This window comes from Carettochelys insculpta, chromosome 10, assembly GCF_033958435.1.
Source record: "Carettochelys insculpta isolate YL-2023 chromosome 10, ASM3395843v1, whole genome shotgun sequence".
Taxonomy (NCBI): Eukaryota; Metazoa; Chordata; order Testudines; family Carettochelyidae; genus Carettochelys; species Carettochelys insculpta.
In genome coordinates, this window is record NC_134146.1 from 1,862,835 (window position 1) to 1,882,474 (window position 19,640).

The following is a 19,640-nucleotide window of genomic DNA, read 5'->3' on the forward strand; positions in this document are numbered from 1 at the left end:
GCCCGTCCCTCTGGGCCGTAACCTGGCTGCCATCACGAGGCTCTCGAGGGCCTCACGTCTAGGCCAGGACTGCACGTTAGCCCAATATGAGAAGCTGCATGTGCATGGATCGTCACACCCCTCCCACAGATGATGCTTCTCGTGGCTCAAATCTATCTAGTGGCCAGCTGGATTCACGCACAAGTGAGGAGCTGAGCCCTCACGCCCGGGCTTTGCGGGGCCGAACCCAGAGAGCCACCGCCAAACACCCGTTTTATACGTTGAAGCGCCCGTGGGAGTTTATGGATTTGGCTACGTCATGCAACCATTAGTCCTGAGCCCTACCACCTTCTGAACCTGGGTAGAAACGCTGGCTCTTTCCTGCTGCCAGCAGTTTGACCTTTGGCGGTAACAGGATCCACCACTTCAGCCCCCAGGACTCTGCTGAACTAGGGGTGAGGTGCAGGGGAATTAGAGCACCCTGGGTTGCCACAGTGGAGCCCTCACCTCACCGTTCAGGAAATGGTCATCTCAGGCAGCCCCAGGGAACCCTGCAGTCGCCAGGCATTCACTCAAGCCAGAGCACCAGGTTGCTTCGGCCTTGTCTGTCCCAGCAGCACAGCCGCAGCGAGGCTGACGTCATCTCAGGGTGCAGATGGTGCCTGCCTGCCTCGATGGAGAGGGCTTTGCTGCCATGTCCGTAACCACCCTCTCCAGACAGCTGTAGCTAGGTCTGGGGTAGGATTCATCTGACCCCAGTTGCGTCCACCTGGGGGTCAGTGATCTCACTACCGTGGTTGGGGTGCAAAATTTTATGCCACAGACCAGGAGTGCTACTCCCAAATGCTACTGGTGTGATGCAAAGCATCTGCCAAGGCCGCAGGACAGCCGCGTGCCAGAGCTCAGACCAGAACACGGAGCTGAGGTTAGCCAAGAGGCAGAAGGCTGCAATGGGATCCCCAGGATAGAGTCCACTTTGGCGTGGCCAAGTACAGTAAGTTTTGTTAGCTATGGAGAACCTCTGCTTGCGTGAATGGGTCCCTTCAGACTCTGCTTTGAGTCCGAGGCTCATCTTCATACCACTCCACCCAGTTTGGTGTCAGAACATCCCTGCTTCTCCAGGACTGGTTCCTAACCCTGGCAAATCAACCCATGTAAGAGATACCCAAGGTGGGAAACTTTTCCCCTCTATTTGTGTTCAGGCGTGCCACTGGACATTCCAAAACCGCTGAGGGGAGCTGGACACAGCCCAGCCTTCATGCATGGATGCCACCACCCTGCAACCAATCAGAGTAAACCCCTGTCAATGCCAATCTATGCACAGGTTATGGTTCAGCAGAGGAAAAGATTAGCTGTATGTTTGCTGGAAGCGTTGGCCAAGGCCAACACTAGTGCTTTCACTTCCTGTTTTCACTGAGTATCGCCGATAAGAGTAAAATATTTTATCAGAAAAAAAATAGGGCTTTTCCTTTCACTCTGGATCGCACGCCTGGCCAATGTGTCACGCATGTTCACAATGAAAACACCGAGTAATGGGAAAGTCGCTACTGGTGTTATCTTGATGAGCAAACAAAGAAATATTCAAACAACACTGCCAGGTATTTACTGTGGTTCTGACTTGTCCTTGACGAACACACAATAATGAAAGTTTCCTCTTGACGTCTGACTTATCTCCAGCATGAATGGAGTTTATGCAGGGAAACCACAAATGCCGAGTCAGGGCCTTGCTTGTAGACAGTGGCTGTCTCCTCCAGCTTGGCCATGGCGCACGGGAAGAGGCCGTTGTGATAGGCCTTGGTCCACAGGCGTCGTCCGCGAGCAGGTGAAAGTGAAACTTGGACAGCACTTGCTACTGCCCACCCTGAACTTGCTGCGACCTTCAACCTTGACTGGTGGTATCCTGGGCTGTTCCAGTCCAGGCTCAGACCCAGCCAGCAGGGGTCCAACGGGCAGGCCAGGACGAGTGTTGCCCAGAGGCGCCGAGCTGCGTTGCTGGATTTACCATGACTTGCTGGAGAACGCTGAGTAAAGTTGCAGAGAGGGACAAAACAACAGGACCGCGAGATGTCGATAAGCTTCTCCTCCTCCTCTCGGCTTCGCCGGCTGGTGGCGGGAGGGATGTGCCGCTCTTTGCCATTGGTAGATCCCTGCATCCCTTTGACTCGCTCTCCTTGCTGGAAAAGCAGGACCTCACAAATGGGCAGCTCAGCTAGTCTTGAGCACACCCCTTGCTACCACAAACAGCCTGCCCCTCAGTCTGCCTGGCACTCAGCTGAAACCCAGACGCTGGGTGAGGAACCCCCCAGCAAGCTCCTTGAGAGCTCGGTGTTAGGCAGAGCCGGCCTGGCCGAACAGCAGCGGCATCACTCCACCCATGCCGTCACGGTGCTGCCTGAGCAACACAGATTGCTGGGCAAACCCTTTCTCCCCACATTCCTGCTGCGCGCTGCTTGGACCCAGACCTGTAGGAAGGCGGGGTAAGCTGGGCCCTGCCCTGCCCTGCCACCTTAAGTAAGAGGAGCTCCAAACACAAGTGGTGGGAGCATGAAGAAAACGGGGCAAAGGGGAGAGTGATGAGATCCTGCTGGGGAAGAAACAAATCCCTGACGAGCCCTTCCCTTAGACTCCTGAAGTCCCTCGCTGAGCAGCTGCCCCACTCCAGGGGTTCCATGCAGGGCACCCAGATAGCACGTGAGAGGCGTTGGACAGAGCGTGGGCGAAGAGGCGCCTTCGTAGGAAAAAGCCTTTCATAGGCTGCGCAAAAAGGAAGGAGCCAGGCTCTGCCAGCTGCAGTCCTATGCACCGAAGTGGTCTTCACAGGGCGAACCCAAAGCTTCATGGCTACACACCTCTGTAGATGTAGGTCCTAACTTTTGTCTGTGGGTGCTTTTTGTGCAGCCTCCTGCTGGAATCATCTGATTTGTCTCAAGGCTGCTTCCATTGCCAGGCTTCATCAGTACTTGGACGAGTACCCTGGCAGTGGCTGCGGTGGGTTTACCTCCATCACCAATCTCTTTCACCGGTGTATGCCTTTGCTTTACAGTCCTCAGTTCCACCCCTCTTCAGCCAGCCAACCTGAGTTCACACCTCCACGACAACTACTCCGACCACCTGGGTCTCTTGTCCGCCTGCATTCCACGATCACACCAAGGACAATTCATTCCAGAGAAAGCAAATTCTTGCAAAGGAACAGGCAGGACTTTACAGACTGACAAGTTAAAAGAAAAACAATTTATTCTACAGGTTGAACCTCTCATCTGGCAACATCCGTAATCCGGAGTGATTGTAGCTAGCCGGACGACTACTTGTCATGGGGTGTGGCCAAGTTTGTGGTCCCAGAAAGTTTGTTTCCAGCCTGGCTCTCAGTGTTCTGCACTGTTCTCTGTCCCTAAATGTCTTCTAAGGGCCAAGAGAGCAGCAGAAGTGCTGGTAATACGCTAGACAACGTTAACCCCCTGGGGTGTCTAGCAAATTCTCTCGTCCAGCACTGGTCTGGGTCCTGAGGGTGCCAGATAAGAGAGGTTCAACCTGTATAATCCATTTCTTACTAACGTATAACACCCAATAGCAGTTCCTATAAAACAAGGCTCGTGAAACAAAACATATAAAAAAGCCCACAGGATTACTGCTGCGTGTCAGTGGCTGTGCTGTGACTGGACTAGCAGCTGATGCACTGCGTTACCGCTCCACTGCATTACCAGCTCAAACAGCACCATCACCAGGGCTGTATCACACCCCCAGATGGGCCAGCTGGTGGCAATGCAAAGCACCACTTAACATGAGCTACTCGGGACAAGCAACCAAGCCCTGGTCTCCAGTTAGCGCCCCAGCCACTGGGCAACCCTTCCTCTCCACTGGTGCTAGGATCAGGTGGGTAAGGTGACATTAAAACCCGCTTCAGCCCACCTTTCAAGTCCCAGCCCTTGTGCCCCAGCAACACTGCAGTGGGGTTTGCTGTGCACCGCTTTACAAGCGCTTCTTGACTCAGGCTGGCATGGGGTCATTTGCTTGCCAGCTACATGGATCTTTGCCTAAGATCCTTCCTGCTTCGTTTGTACGAGCGCCCTGCACTGTACGTGCAAGGTTACCACGCGGTGCAAGGGGGGCGCGTGCTCTGGTTCACCCCACATGGATGGTAGCCCGGGGCCATACCTGCAGAGCGGCTTGACCTCACATTTTTAACGCTCGCTCTTCGTTTGCGGCCCACCGCAGTCTCTGACTGTAAACACCGTCTCTCCCAGCAGTCGGTTATCGTCAAACTAGCTGGGAAGCATTTCTTAACACTTCCTTTTCCTGCTAAATCAGCCAGCTGCTCTGTCGTGTCCCCGGTGGACCAAGGGCCTCATAGATCAGAAACTGACATTTTTTGTTTTCCACGGATCAGTAGTCTGTCTGCAGCTGCCTGGCATGTTACAGTGGCTGCTTGTGCAGATTCTTCCAAGGATCCCAAAGGATTAGCTGCCAGACTCCCTCAGCCTGCACTGAGAATCCCTGAGCAAACGGCCGCTTAGAAATTCTCCACTGTACGATGCCAAGGAGCATAAAACTAGCTGGATGAGAGGGCATGTCAGAGGACAGACGGAGGCCGGTCCATGGCCATCTCTGACTTCCCATTCAGCCACATGCTCTCCCTGGGTGAGCCAGGGCAAACGGCGGCAACCCTCCCACACCACAGCAGGGCACGGGGGCGCGCAGAGGAACGTTCCGAACGGCTGAGAGGAGCTTGGACAATATGGCACCAACAGTCAGAGAAGTCCCAAGATCCCACAGGTTTAGGGAAGGTGCAGTCAGGCGGCCTCAAAATTCAGCACCTGCTTGTAGGTGTCACTGGCTGGCAGCTGGATCACAGTTCCTGCGCCTTGGGCCACCCCGCACTGGTGTAGCGCTGGCAGGACTCCTGGCCTGCAGGGGCCTGTCCCTGGAAACAAGTGGGAGGCAGACGCTGCTCTGAGCGCCGCCAGGTGGGTTTATAGGTATCATTAGGCCCCAGCCTCTGAACCAGAGCTGGAAAAGTCCCACCACGTCTGTATCACTGGAAGGGTTTCAGGTCCCCAGGACTCAGGAGTGTGGAGACGCCGCCATGGAACCGAGGAAAGGGGTTCGGTTCAGACCAGGGATCCCTTGAGGAGGACGTGGCACCCTCTGCTCGTTGGCCGGGCAGAGAGGCAGGATCAGTCACTTGGTCTGGACCAAGTCCTGTAGAGGAAGCTTTGTCAGGTGCCCAGATAGAGCTGACTGGTGCCTGTGAGGCAAACGTCACTCCCCAGCCTGAGGGACCTTTGCCTTGGTGGTTGCCGCCTGCCAAATGCTGCTCCCCACCCTCAGAAAACATGGAGGGCCAGAGAGGCTCACCAAGGGTGAGTGGCCCACAGGGGACCAGTGAGATCCCAGAGGCAGGCCCTGCCGGTTCAGGTATCCTCCTACTCCAGCAAGTACCAGGCCTCCCCTGGGAGACCGTCTTGGGCAGCAGCCACAGCTCATGAAGCATCTGCCTGGAGAGCTTCCTAGTGAGCAAGAGAGGTGAGAACAGTCGGCAGCGCCGTGCCGAGGGCTGAAACAAGTGAGAAAACTGGCCGTGTGCCGTTCCCAGGGCCCCAGCAGCCAGCCACTCCCTCTGACCCACAAGCATGGGCTGTGCCAAGGTGCCAGGAACCAGGGAGCCACCCCTCCCCGCCTGCTCTCGGCTACATAGCAACGCATCGTCCTCGACGCTCTTCCCAGCTGAGCCTACGCGTGGCCCAGAGCCCCAGGCTAACCGGAGACTCAGCAGGAGGCTGGGTGGCAAAGGACCCCTCTGGGGTGTCAGGCGCAGTCAAAATGAGACAGCGGCAGAGAACCCATCCCCACCTCCCTCCTAGGGTCCAAACAGAGCTAGTCACTCTCCGTCTCCTGGTCCAGTCTGCCGCTCAGAAGAGCCCTTCTCTGCCTCTCTCCCCAAAGAACTCACACCCCAGAGCTCCTGGCCTAACCCAGCGTGGGCCAGAACCCAGGTTTCCCCCCTAAGCACAGCACTGGGCCATGGGGTCTCCACAAGGGTGCCAAAGGGTCCCTTGCAAGCCTAGAAGCCAGCTAGGTCCGCAGCTCCTCTCCCCTGAGGCGTGCAACTCGATTTGGACAAAGGGAGGAGGGTGCCTGGCGACGTGCCCTCTGCACACCCTGCAGCAGCACCACGGCAGGGGCAAAGGGATGGTGCAACGAGCACTTGAGAGAGAAGTCACAGACCCCGCTGCCGTGAGCAACACGCAAAACCCAGGCCCTGTGCCCATCCGCCACACCCAGCCAACCTGACAAGTCAGTTTCTCCTTGGGGTACCAGACTAACCAGGCCGCGGCGAACAATGAGGTTGGGAGACGGAAGGTTTTAAAAAATTCCAAGCAATCACTCAGCTGTTTCCTCTCATTGAATGTCCCAAATGATTCACGTCTTTGTTCAGCATGGCCCCAAGTGGTAACAAGTTCCTGTGTGTGTGAGTGCTGCCTGGAAATCGCTGCCCATTGCGAAGGCATTTGTCACGGTCAGAGCTACCCTTCCTCCAACTCCCTTAACATGCTGCGCTGGCAGGTTCTCTCCTCCTTGCACGGACCTAGTGTTCTACTCGTGGTGGTGTTTCACCGACACAGCTCTGTTCTGCTGCTTACACACGTTGCAACCATACCGCACAAATCACCCCATTCCACAAGCTACAGGCCCCACATCTCATGCATTCTAGGCAGGTTGCCTGAAATCATTGACTATTCTGCGCCCGTTGACTGTAATTTGCTGAAAACATGACGGTATGGGCAGCCCATTTAATTTCTATTTCTAATTTATTCCTCACAACCCTGACCTTCCTTCCAGCTGACCTAACATGGCAGCTTCGCAAGCCAGGGTTTGCTCTCAGCATCCCTTTATGTGCTTTTCAAAATCCCCTTCAGAAGCCAAACACTCGAGAGAAAGTGGGCCACTTTATCTGGGCTGCTTTTGAAATGCTGGAGGAGAAACACCTTCAGTGACCAGCCTTTCTGCCTCTTAGCAAGCCGACAGCGCGAGTCTCAGCATGCCCCAAGGTGCAGCACATGGAGTGTTTAAAGGAAGCAAAGCTTAGAGGAGGGGAACAACCACCACAGTTCCTTGGCTGCTGTTCTCCATGGCATGAACAGCTTGTTCTGCAGTGGAACCCCAGGAGGATAAGCACTACCTGGCCTATACCATAAAGGAGGGGTGTCCAAAAGAAGTTTCAAAACCTCCACAGCCGCCCTCCCCCAGCCAGGCGTGCTCCCTCCTCCAGATTACTCACCAGAGGCATGCTGCACAAGCCATGGCTGGAGCTGCTGCCTCCATGCACAGGCGTGCAAGCCACAGCTAGAGCTTCAGCCACACGTGCAAGCAAGCTGCAGCTAGATCTGTACGGCGTGTGACAGCTGCTGGAGCCCAGGGCTCAGAGCCACCTCTGCTACTCGCTGCTGCCGTGTACTTGTCCGACCAAGCGGTGGGCCGCGTGCGTGGAGCGGGTGGATGGCGCTCCATTTCGCCACACCCCGGTTTCCCGCTCACTACAGCGTGTTGGACACCGTGGCCATAGAGGCTAAGCCTCCTGAGAATTGGTCCTTCCTCTCAGCAACGTCCATTCCTTTGGCATTCCGCGGCTGACCACTACACACCCGGGAAGTTCTCTCCAAGATAACCGGGTCACGTGAAAGGCAAACAACATGCAAACACTAAAACGAGCCCCCCCTCTTGCCCCAGGGCAAGGCAAGAGCCTCGCCATTTTTATTTGTTCCTGGAAGAGGAGGGTGCCAAGCAGCAGACACTGGCCTCCCCTCCCACGCACCGCAGCTCCTATGGAGTGAAGGAGCAGCACTCCCTCCTTAAGGCAAATAGAAAAGGTGTTTCCTGCAGTGGAAGAGGCGATGCTCTGACCTCATTGACCAGGGTAGGAAAGAGTTAACAGAACCTTCTGGAAAAGAGTTACCCGTTTCCATAACACGTTCAAGAACGTGTTGCTCGTGTCCATTGAATGTAGGTGACTGCAAGAAATACGTCTGGAGGTGGGAAGAGGTCACTGGCATGCCGACTGCAGCACAGCTCTTCCGAAGGCTGTCCCCACCTCAGGCTCGCTGCATCAAGGCATAGTGAAAGGGTGCACCAAGGAACGCGTCACAGCCTTGCACGTCTCCAGTACAGGACCATTGGCAAGGAAAGCTGCTGAGGGGGAGGGCTTGCTCTCTGGTTGAATGTGCCCTGATGAAGGGGGGAAGAGGGCTGTGCACCTAGCCGGTGGCACATCCAAATGCATGAGTTTATGCAACTGGAGATGCTGTGCACAGACAGCAGGAGCCCCTTCATCCGCCTAGCTTCTGCGACAAAGAGCTGGAAAGACTTCTGGAATGGCTTTGTTCTGTCAAGGTAAAAGACAAGGCTCCTGCAAACGTCCAGGATGGACAGTTACCTCTCGTTGGTCACATGAGGTTTCGAAGAGACGGTTTTGGTCCTCATGGGAGGCCGAGACTACTTAGGGAGGAAGTAAAAGAGAGATAGCCATGTTAGTCTGTATTCACAGAATCACAGGACTGGAAGGGACCTCAGGAGGTCATCTAGTCCAGCCCCCTGCTTCAAGCAGGATCAACCCCCACTAAGTCATCACAGCCAGGACCTTGTCCAGTCGGGACTTAAAAACCTCAAGGGATGGAGAATCCACCACCTCTCTAGGCAACGCATTCCAGTGCTTCACCATCCACCTGGTGAAGTAGTTTTTCCTAGTATCTAACCTACTCCTCTCCTTCAGCTTCAGACCATTACTCCTTGTTCTGCCATCTGACACCACTGAGAACAGTTTCTCACCCTCCTCTTTAGAGCTCCCCTTCAGGAAGTTGAAGGCTGCTATTAAATCACCCCTCAGTCTTCTCTTCTGTAAACTAAACAAGTACTCGAACAACACAGCAGTCACGTAGCACTTAAAAGAGCTGAGGAAGTGGCTCTGTCCCATGACAGCTCATCACCTAATAAATCATTTAGTCAGTCTAAGTGCTACATGACTGCTGGTTTGTTTGGAGTTTTTTTGAGGTGGGGGTAAGAAGACAGCATGTAGTCACAGCTGGAGCTTGTCTTTCAAGGAGATGGAGAAGGGGAGCTCTGAAGCCAAAGCATGCTGCTCGGAGACCCTCCTTGCTGACGTAATAGCCACCAGGAAGACCACCTTCCAAGACAGGTGCAGAACACGGCTGTGGGCTCAAAAGGCGGTACAGTAAGTCTGGAGAGGACCCAGTTAAGTTCTGATTGGGGAACGAGAGAGACACGTAGGAAGAGATGCTCAAGACCCCCCAGGAACCTGTCACGTCATGTGAGAACACCGACTGGCCCTGTATCGGTGGAGGGAAAGCAGAGCTCACTGCCTGGTCCACTCCCACAGCTCTGATCACCAGGCCCCCCTCCTTCAAATGAGGATAATGGTCTGAAAGGATGGTCTGAACAGGAAACTGCTCCAGGGAGGGAGAAACCTCTCTGTTTGGCCCACACCAAGAACCTCGTCCACTTGGCTTATGGCTTCCCAAAATCATCTGCTGAACCACCAGCGTGTGTGACTGGTCCTCCGCGTTCCGCCACGCTGTGGGGTAACGACAGATCTGGGCAGAGCAGGCAGCTGTGAGCGCCTGCCAGCTAGCAGTGGGCTCAAGCGCAGCTCTGGCAGCGGTGCCGACTGGCCAGAGAGTTGCTGTGATGTGGAGCGGGACCGCCGACCCCTGCACTCATGCTGCGGAGTTGCCAGAGTCGAAGAGCAGTACTGGTGTGAGGAGCGGTGCCAGCAACCCGTCCTTTTTTAGGCCCCAGAGACCCGCCCCAGCCTGTCTAGTCTTGCATGGTACCAGCAGACACATACACACTGCAGAGTCCAACTGGTCGCACACTGGAGCCAAGGCAGATTCCATTAGAGGAGCCTTGCGACTGAAGTCCCTCTCTTGGGTGCCAGGTTTAGACTGTTTGCAAACGCAGCAATCACCGACATGCGCTTCCTAAGCGCCGTAAAAAGTTGCGGTGAAAGTCACTAACTGGCTTGGATGGACTGGAACGGCAACATGACTCGAAGCCTGGGGACGGGGGTCTGCTCTGACCCACGGCTAAGTCCTTACAGGACCTATGCTGACCTGTAACAAACCAACAACGAGAACTGTTTATAGGGAAAAGTGGAGTCCAATGAATTGGAAAAGGGAGTGACAGCTTATGCTGAGGCTGTCAAGTTCCAAGCACCATCAGAAGGAACGGAGAGTAGAGGGGGTCTGGAGGTGCCCTATACAGTGTGCCATGTGCACCCCGCTGCAGAAAGCACCTGAGCCAGCTCCCTCTGTGCGTACTGCTAAGGGAAAGTCTTCCCAGTATTGAATGGACATGAGCAAAACAGTCGAAGAAAAAGGAGCTCTCAGCTTCCAGGCAGGCCTCCAGCTGGTGGGAAGGAGCAGGCTTAGATGGAGACCGTTACCAGCCCCTGTCTCTGGGTCAGAGAGGAACTAGTGCGTGCGCAGAGCAGACCTGAGGCAGGAGCCCTAGCAGCAGCCAGCCCTGGAGAGAAAGCTTTGTACTGAGAGGGTGAGTTTATTTGCTACATGAGGAGGGGAGTGTGCAGAGGTTTTCCCTCTTGTTTTGCCCCGAAACCCGGCCCAGCAAAGGCGGGCTGCAGGAGGGAATTAAGCAGAACTCTTGCTCTAAGTTTACCCCAGAGGGCGAAGACAGAACGAGGCAGTTGTCACCTCCCTTTCCCTAAACCTTAACTCTGAGCTTACTGAGGTCACATGCAATGAGAACAGAGAACGACGAGGAGACAGGTAAGATTCACGTGAGGGCAAAGTCATCACAATTGTCCTTCGGGAGCCCTTGGCCTGCGTCCCCGGACCATCCAAAACACTGGTTCTCAAACTGCGGGTCAGGAGCCCAAAGTGCGTCATGACCTGTTTTAATGCAGTCACTAGGCTGGCTTAGACTTGCTGGGACCCAGGGCTGAAGACCAAAGGCGTCAGTCCCTGGGTAATGGGAGCACCCATGGGATTATTCTTGCATCTCCCGGCGTGCAGGCAGAGACAGGAGTACAGAAGCATTGCTACTCCATTATGCTCCCAGAGATGTCAAGATTCTCTACGTCGTTTTTAGGAACCGGAGCAATGAGCTTGGAGCCAGCTCACCCACAATAACATGGAGATGTTGCAGGCACCATATCCCTCAGCTTATCTTGTATTCCATGGCTGAGGTATTCCAGTTATGTGGAATCTGACATGGCTTGAAGCCCACAGTAAGACCTACCTTCTCAGTGCATTCCAGCCTCTCCGGTTACATTTCATGTTTTGCTCATTTTTCATGTCAGAGACTTCTTCCACCTCATTTTTCTTTCACGGGCTTATTAAAATTGGAACAAGCAACTTCCTGATGTTCAGAATGTACCAGCCAATTCACCTCAGGTGCTGGAATTAGAAACCGCAATCAACAATAAGTGCTTACCTAGCGCAGATAGGTTTTTGGCTAAGTTGAGTTGCTGCCATCTTTCACAATCCATGATTGACACATCAACTATACGATTCATTCCAAAGCTGGAGAAGTATCCTAGAAATGCTCTGGGATTTGGGAGATGCTCAGCACTGACCTAACTTTGCCCCTTCTAAGTCAGACAGGACTTTCATCCCTGACCTCTCAGTGGGATCAGCTGGGACAAAGGCCAGCCTGCACTAATTGTTACCTAACTTAGGAAGTAAACATAGCAGGGACAGGAACTGTACCTTATTTTGAGAGAGATTTTCAGAAGGAAGTGAGCCAAATTTGCAAGGCCTGGACTCGGCTGTGTGTAGCCAAACTCCGATTTGTATACACATGCTTGCACAGCACTGGGTTGCCACATGCCCTTCGGACCTTGCATGAGTTTTTGAAAAATCCAGTCTTGCGTTTAAAGAGCCACGCACAGCTGATATTGCAGAAATGTTGAAAGTTTTTATACCTCTACTCAGATGCCCACTGCTCTGTTAAATCTGTTTGAAAAGGTGCTGTCAGCCTGTGAAAGCCTCAGCATGCACGTTAGTTTGCCACGAACTACATGGTGTGCTACTTCGCAGAGAAGGCAAATGACAAACTCCTCTTGTCATATTTAACAATCTTTCAGCCAAGCAAGCAGCCTCGGTGGGGAAGGGTGGAAAGGTTAGCGCTTGGCAGCATTACACACACAGAAAAAGACATGCGTAGCAGAAGAGCTAGACAGCACAGTCAACCATTAAGACCGGTTATCTGTCAGGGATCCAGCTCTTCAAGTAGCCATGTGTCTACCTTTCTACAATGTACCCTCCCCACTTCCATGCACCAGCCCCCTTCTTCCCCAGTCACCACATGAAGTCACAAGGGAAGCTAGAGAATAGAAGATCACTAGATACGCGAACAATACACACGAGGCTTTCCCACCCCAAAAGAGTGCCAAGACCCTTCTGAAGCCCTGCAGCAGAGCAGAGAATGAAAAGCAAAGCACAGAGCACACCTCCAGCCCTAAATTCAAGGGCACTGTTTGAAACTGCTGTCTGGAATTGCTTTGCTCCAGTATGGCTTCCACCTCTGGTCGGCCAGCGAAACTGCTCTGCCAACATCACCAATGGCCTCTTCTAGCCAAGGCGCAGAACCAGCACTTCCGGCTCATCCTCCTGGACCTGTCGGGTACTTTCAACACTTCTGGCCACACTTGGCTTCTGTGACTGCTCCTCATTTTTGAGCATGTCCTTTGGAGGATCATCCAGCTTTCCGATGGGGGTCCCCATCTCCTCTCCCTCTATACCTCACACCCAGAAATTCTCTTCTGCAAACACCAACTACCCTTCTCCAGGCTGACACCTCTCAGATCTCTCCAATCCACACCCATCTTCTTCTATACCAGCTAAAGCTCAGCCTGTCTCTGATGTCCAGCCACAGGCTCCAGCTCTTCATGGCTAAAACAGAGTTCATCATCTTCCTCCCCAGCCTCTCAATCCCCAAGGCTAACACCACAGTTCTACCAATCTTTCAGGTCTGTAACCTGGGAGCCAGCTCAGTCTGCGCCTCCCTCTAGGTCCCTACACCCAGGCTATGTCCAAGTCTTGTTGATTCTTTCTGCACATCGCCATTAAGATACAGGGTTTCTTGTCCACCCACACGGCTAAAAAATCTTGTCCGTCCAGGTTCTCATCCTCTCTTAATTACTGCAACCTCCTCTTCCTGGCAAATGCACTCTTGCCCCACTCGTATCTGTTCAGAACATTTCCCTAATCTTTGCTTTGACCACGTCACGTTGCTTCTCCCTCCCACTTCTCTACTGTATTAAACAAAATTACTGTCTTCTCTTTCCAGGCTCTTCAGGGCTACCGGGGCCCCACTTATTCCTCATCCAATATCAAGATGTCAGCTCCTGGCTCCATCGTCCACTTGCGAAGTTTTCAAACAGAAACCTTCATGCTTTCTCCTCATACTTCAGAGGAGTGGATTATTTCATTCCCCTACATGTTCTTCTTTGCCACGAGACGTACAAAAAACAAACTGCTGGTGAGCTGAGACCACTGCCCCACGCTCTCTCATTGTTTACTTATTCTCCATCTGTCATCTTGTCTCATATTGTACTCAGACCCTGCAACCCGGACAAGGGCACCTTGGTAATATGGTAATACTCGACGTTTTAATACAGAACAGGCATTAAAACTGATACGCTGCCTTCTAATGAGCAGAAGTAAGAGCAACTCTCAATAAATTGGATTTGTTCTTCCTTTCTTACATGAATGGCTATTCAGCATATTCTCCTTCACATTCCTTTTGGCAGAGTAGTGGGTAAAAGACCTTGGGGCTCTGACAACCCCCCATTTCTGAGCAGCTTCAAACATTAACTACTTGAAACAACTTGCTAGAGAAATATTTTCTTTCCCTGGAACACACTTTCCCATAAAGGGAGGGTGATACGCATGGTATGGATAAAACCTGTCCCTGGCTCAAAGAATGCGTAGCTAAGACGTGGCAGGACAGGAAAGGTGATGAAGGGAAGTCAAGTACATACTATGATGTACACATTTGCAGCAACTGTAAGAAGGCACAAAGAGCAGCACGGAAGAGTTTTTGTTTACAAATGAAGCTAACAAATGAACAGAAGCAGCAACAGCCAGACAGCGAAAGGGAGGACTGGACAGCGAGGACAGAGCTGTGTCAGACCTTTCAGTAACTGCCTCATTCTCAACACTTGATCTTGAAATGGAGAGAGCCCATGGAGGTGGGCAAAGGCCTCATATGAGGAGGACAGTGGTGCTGAGCAACAGCAGAAAAATGTTATACAGATGTGATGATTTGGGGTACAAACCTGGGACATGAAGCTCTTCCTGAACAGGTGTGGGGAAAACCTCTACACACCAACAGAACGTATAGGGCATGTATGTAACAGCAAACACTCAAAGTGCCCTACCCATTCATGGTTTTAGGGCCCAACCCTTAAGGGCTTTCAGAGGGTAGGAGCAAGGGCATAAAACTGTGCCGATCAGGCCTTCCGTGTCCCAGCGGTGGTGGTCTGAATAAGTACCCATTGTCTTTGGTCAGGAACAAAACTGGAGGGAAACATGGCAGCCTTTAGACGCAGCTCAGAGGTCTGGAATCACTGGAGACGCCACAACACAGATTATCCAGTCAATAAGGCACTCAAAAATAAATCCATTAGTGGTAGAACTGGAGCAGAATTGGTCTGGGGATCGAGCCAGACCCACTTCTTTGCTGGGAAGATGAGCGTGATGACATGCCTAGAGTTTTGTCCCTGGACCTTGCTAAGGGCTCCACTGTTTGTCATAATGGCAACATGATATAACCAGGGCCCACAAGCTCTCCTCTTGCAGCTGAAAGGGAGAGGAAAATTGTTATCTCTGATCCAACCCCAGAGTCCAAGCTCCTGAGTGGGTGTGGCTCTTCTGATCATTTACTACTTCTTGAGCGTATTTTGGACCCTCTGCTTCCGTGCCTTCTCAAGATATAGTGGAGTGAAACTGACCCGATTCTTGGAAGTTTCACTGTTGCAGGTGAAGGAGGAAGGACAAGTCAGCTTTCGTTCTGCCTGAGCACAGACACAGGAGGTGTTTGCATAATCAAGACAAAAGCCCTGCCCTCCATAAACTCTGGTTCCTTTCAAAAGTTCTCCTTCACCTTTAAGGGCTAGATTTCTTTCATTTTTTAACAATGACAGAGAACTTCCAGAGCTGATAGCTTTCACCTAACCAGGAGACTGTTGCAGGTGAATGGATTTTGAATTTTTGCACGTACAGAGAAATGGCACACCAAGAAATGAATTATCAGACTTGTGCAATAATGAAGTAACTTTCTTAAATGTGTTATGAAAAAACAGACACGTGGTCTGTGCTAGAACCTCAGTTTCAAGATAGCGATCCATAAAATGATTTTTTAGCAGTGACTGCAGAAAGTGAAGCTAGAAGGTATTTTGTTTTTAAACAATACTCCATGTCGTGTATCAAACGCTGTTTTTTGCCCCTTAGTAATCTCACATGAGCATTACAAACAAATTCATAGGAAAAATTGCATAGCCCTCAATAATTTTACACCAAGGCTACGTCTACATGTGAAGTATACATTGAAATAACATCGAAATAGTCTATTTCGATGAATAACGTCTACATGTCCTCCAGGGCTGGCAACGTCGACGTTCAACATCGACGTTGCGCAGCACCACATCAAAATAGGCGCTGCAAGGGAACGTCTACCCACCACAGTAGCACGCATCGAAATGAGGGTGCCAGGCACAGCTGCAGACAGGGTCACAGGGCGGACTCAACAGCAAGCTGCTCCCTTAAAGGGCCCCTCCCAGACACAGTTGCACTAAACAACACAAGATCCACAGAGCCGACAACTGGTTGCAGACCCTGTGCATGCAGCATGGATCCCCAGCTGCAGCAGCAGCAGCCGGAAGCCCTGGGCTAAGGGCTGCTGCACACAGTGACCATAGAGCCCCGCAGGGGCTGGAGAGAGAGCGTCTCTCAACCCATCAGCTGATGGCCGCCACGGCAGACCCCGCAATTTCGATGTTGCGGGACGCGCAACGACTACACAGTCCCTACTTCGATGTTGAACGTCGAAGTAGGGCGCTATTCCTATCCCCTCATGGGGTTAGCGGCTTCGACGTCTCACCGCTTAACATCGATGTTAACATCGAAATAGCGCCCAACACGTGTAGCCGTGACGGGCGCTATTTCGAAGTTAGTGCCACTACTTCGAAGTAGCGTGCACGTGTAGACACAGCTCAAGTGAGTCAGACAAAACAAATATTGTTTTTAAATCTCCGTCACTGAAAGGGCTAAAAGCATCTGGATGCCAAGGTTTTTAAAGCCACCCCCAGCAACAAAATATATAATTACAGGGTCAGGCAGTCTTATGAAAGCTGTTCCACCCAATTCAAACCCACACCCCCTTTCACAGCATTTCTTAGACTGTTCAATGAATGGGCCAATATTTGTGATTACAGCTCATTATAGTGATCACAAAAACTACCTGGAATGAAACACGGCTTGCTTCTCAAACAGGCTGAAGACTGCTCCATAGAAGGATAAAATGAAGGCAGCTCTTCTATTTGTGGGACTTAAACTTTTCTAGTGTTGTGTTTCCCGAATTACAGGGTGCTTGCTGCAGGAAGTGATGGCACAGCTGAGGAAGCAAAGCGGCGCATGCAAGCGCTTGACAGACATTGCCCTAACGTGGCAAGGGAGAGCCTGTTTGTATCTTCCTCAAAGCGGATTCAGATTTTGAAAATGTTGTTCTAGTTTATAAAACTTATACAAACATCATAGCCAAGTCCCGTTTCTTACCTTTGTAAGTCAAAGGCTTCTAAACCTTCCTGGCAATAACCACCAGGAACAGGGTCAAAGAACCATAGAATCCTAGGGCTGGAAGGGACCTCAGGAGGTCATCGAGTCCAGAACCCTGCCCAAAGCAGGATCAACCCCAACTAAATCATCCCAGCCAGGCCTACTGTCAAGATGGGACTTAAAAGTCTCTAGGATGGAGATTCCACCACCCCTCTCAGTAACGCATTCCAGTGCTTCAGCACCCTCCTGCTGAAATAGCTTTTCCTAATGTCCAATCTAAACCTCTCCCTCTAACTTCAAACCATTGCTCCTTGTTCTGCTACCTATCGTCATTAAGAACAGCCTCTCTCCATCCTCTTTAGAGCCCCCTTTTCAGGAAGTTGAAGGCTGCTATCAAATCACCCCTCAGCCTTCTTTTCTGCAAAGTAAACAAGCCCAAATCCCTCAGCCTCTCCTCATAGGTCACATGCTCTAGCCTCTTAATCATTTTCATTGCCCTCTGCTGAACCCACTCCAATGTGTCCACAAATTATTTCTATACTGGGGGGCCCAGAACTGGACGCAATATTCCAGATGTTGCCTCACCAGCGTGCAGTAGAGGAGAACAACTTCTCTAGATCTGCTGGAAATGCTCCTCCTAATGCACCCCAACATGCCGTTAACCTTCTTGGCTACAAGGGCCACTGTTGACTCATATCCAGCCTCTCATACACTGTAATCCCCAGGTCCTTTTCTGCAGCTCTACTACTTAGCCAGTTGGTCCCCAGCCTGTAACAGTGCTTGGGATTCTTCCGTCCCAAGCGCAGGGCTCTGCACTTCCTGTTGAACCTCAGATTTTTTTTGGCCCAATCCCCCAATTTGTCTAGGTCACTCTGGACCCTGTCCCTACCCTCAGTGTATCTACCTGACTCTCTAGTTTAGTGCCACCTGCAAATTTGCTGAGGGTGCAATCCACCCCTTCACCCTGGTTATTAATAAAGATATCAAACAAAATAAAGATATTAAACAATACAACAGCAATGGCCACGCAGCTGCAAGGAGCCACAGGCTCGGGGGCTCTCACCCTACAGATGAGATGTGTGGTGGCTGCGGTATCAGCTGTATGGATCAGATGTACAGGCTCCTTCACGTTGCCTGAGAGCTCTAAAGAAAGCAACGTGAATCGCCTGAAGTGAAAACTCTCTTTGGTTACCTTTGAGCTGAATAAATGGAAAGCTCCATCCACCACCTCCCTAAAAGCTATACCCATGTTGTAATAGGTCACTGCCAGGACGGACTACTGCCCGGCCCCGAGGAGATGGCACAGAAGTCTGGGGCAGATGGAGGTGGGCAAGCAAACAATTCATATTCAATCTTGGGGCTTTGCAGTCAAGGGAGGTGCAATCTAACGGCTTCACAGTGGGCCACAGAAATACTTAAACTGGTCCAAATAAAGATATATTTAAGAACCTGCAAGCTTAATACACTAGCCAGTGTTAGGGATTAAATTTTCACAATCATCATCATAGAAAAACATCCTTTACTCTGCAAGTGTGTCTTTACAAACATATATTTAAGTCCATTTCAGGCCATAAAAACCCTAAACATCAGTACCTTTTCAGCAAGAGAAACTGCACTCTAGAAATCTGAGGTGAAAGGCACCCGAACAAGGGCTGCTTTGGCTCTTCTCTGAAGGCCTCTACTTAGCATTTTGAACTATCTTAAGTTACGTCAGCCTTTCATTTGCAAGAAGAGACTCCATTCAGTTCCATCCTTATCACTCTTGGTATGAGGTAAGTTGAAATCATTTTTACATAATTGCTTATTGTTTTAGAAAAGGATATTGCATCTTGAAGAACAGCTTTTCCAAGAACTGAAGCGAGCGCACAGAAGGCACACTAAGGACTTGCCAGACACCCGCCACATCTGCAAGAGATGCAGCAAGGACTGTCACTCTCGTGTGGGTCTTCATAGTCACAGTAGACGCTGTAAATGAAGTCCTCAATTGAACTATAAAGGGCGCGATCCACAGTCTATGCAGACTGTAGGATGCCTACTACTACTGATGAAGAATGGGTTAAAAAATTAAGATGCCATTTACGGACCCAAGGTTCTTGTGGCATCATCTCATAAGAAAAGCAGTTGATACTAAAAAGCTATTCCAGATACGTACAAGATCAAACACTAGAGCTGGCCAGAAAATTTCAGTTTCTAAATGAACAACATTTCTGAAATGTAGTTTGCCTAAAATCCCCCTTTTCCTACCAGCTCTACAAAAACCTTTAAAAAACCAACTTTGTGTCTCTTGTAACGTTGAGGAAGTCCATCCAACTCTTGTGCTCAAGTGCGCTATCGCTACATTTTAGAGTTCCTGCTGGCAAATAGAACCATCTCAATTTAACTTAGCAAAAGTGGTATCTAGAAAATATTCAACGTCAAGAGATCTTACAAAAAAGTCAGACTACTAAAGCATTCTAAGGCACAGTGTTTTGGAAGAAGTGCTTTCTCCCATTGGCGTTGCTTTATACACGTAGTGTGTAAGTAGGTCCAAGTGACGCAGGGTGCCGGAAGCGTACACACCATCTCTTCTGAGGCGGCATACGGAACCCATGGCTGAAGCTTCAGACATAGGCTCCGAGTGCCGCGTGGAATTCCGTCAGACACTGCACCAGCTGCTGGAACTTGGGTCTTTCCTCAGGATCTAGGGCCCAACAACAGGCCATCACAGCAAACCTGAAGAGACAAAGGGGACACATCAGAAGATGACAGCTAATCATGACACACAAGTGCCAAGAACTAAAGAGAGATCCAACCATCAGCAAGCCTTCTTTTTTCCCCTTTGACCAATTATTTTGCTTCGTGCTTATGCCAAAT

General features: G+C 51.2%; 1 protein-coding gene across 2 annotated transcripts in view; it reads right to left on the reverse strand.

The window, feature by feature from the left end:
* Nucleotides 1-18,221: 18,221 nt before the first annotated feature.
* The window catches only part of RYK (receptor like tyrosine kinase), a 73,178-nt gene continuing 71,759 nt past the window's right edge, over nt 18,222-19,640 (reverse strand). For both annotated transcript variants that reach the window (XM_075003797.1, XM_075003796.1), the window contains exon 15: nt 18,222-19,499. In XM_075003797.1, the coding sequence (XP_074859898.1) occupies nt 19,388-19,499 (112 nt within the window). In that variant the 3' untranslated portion in view covers nt 18,222-19,387. The remainder of the gene's footprint in view (nt 19,500-19,640) is intronic.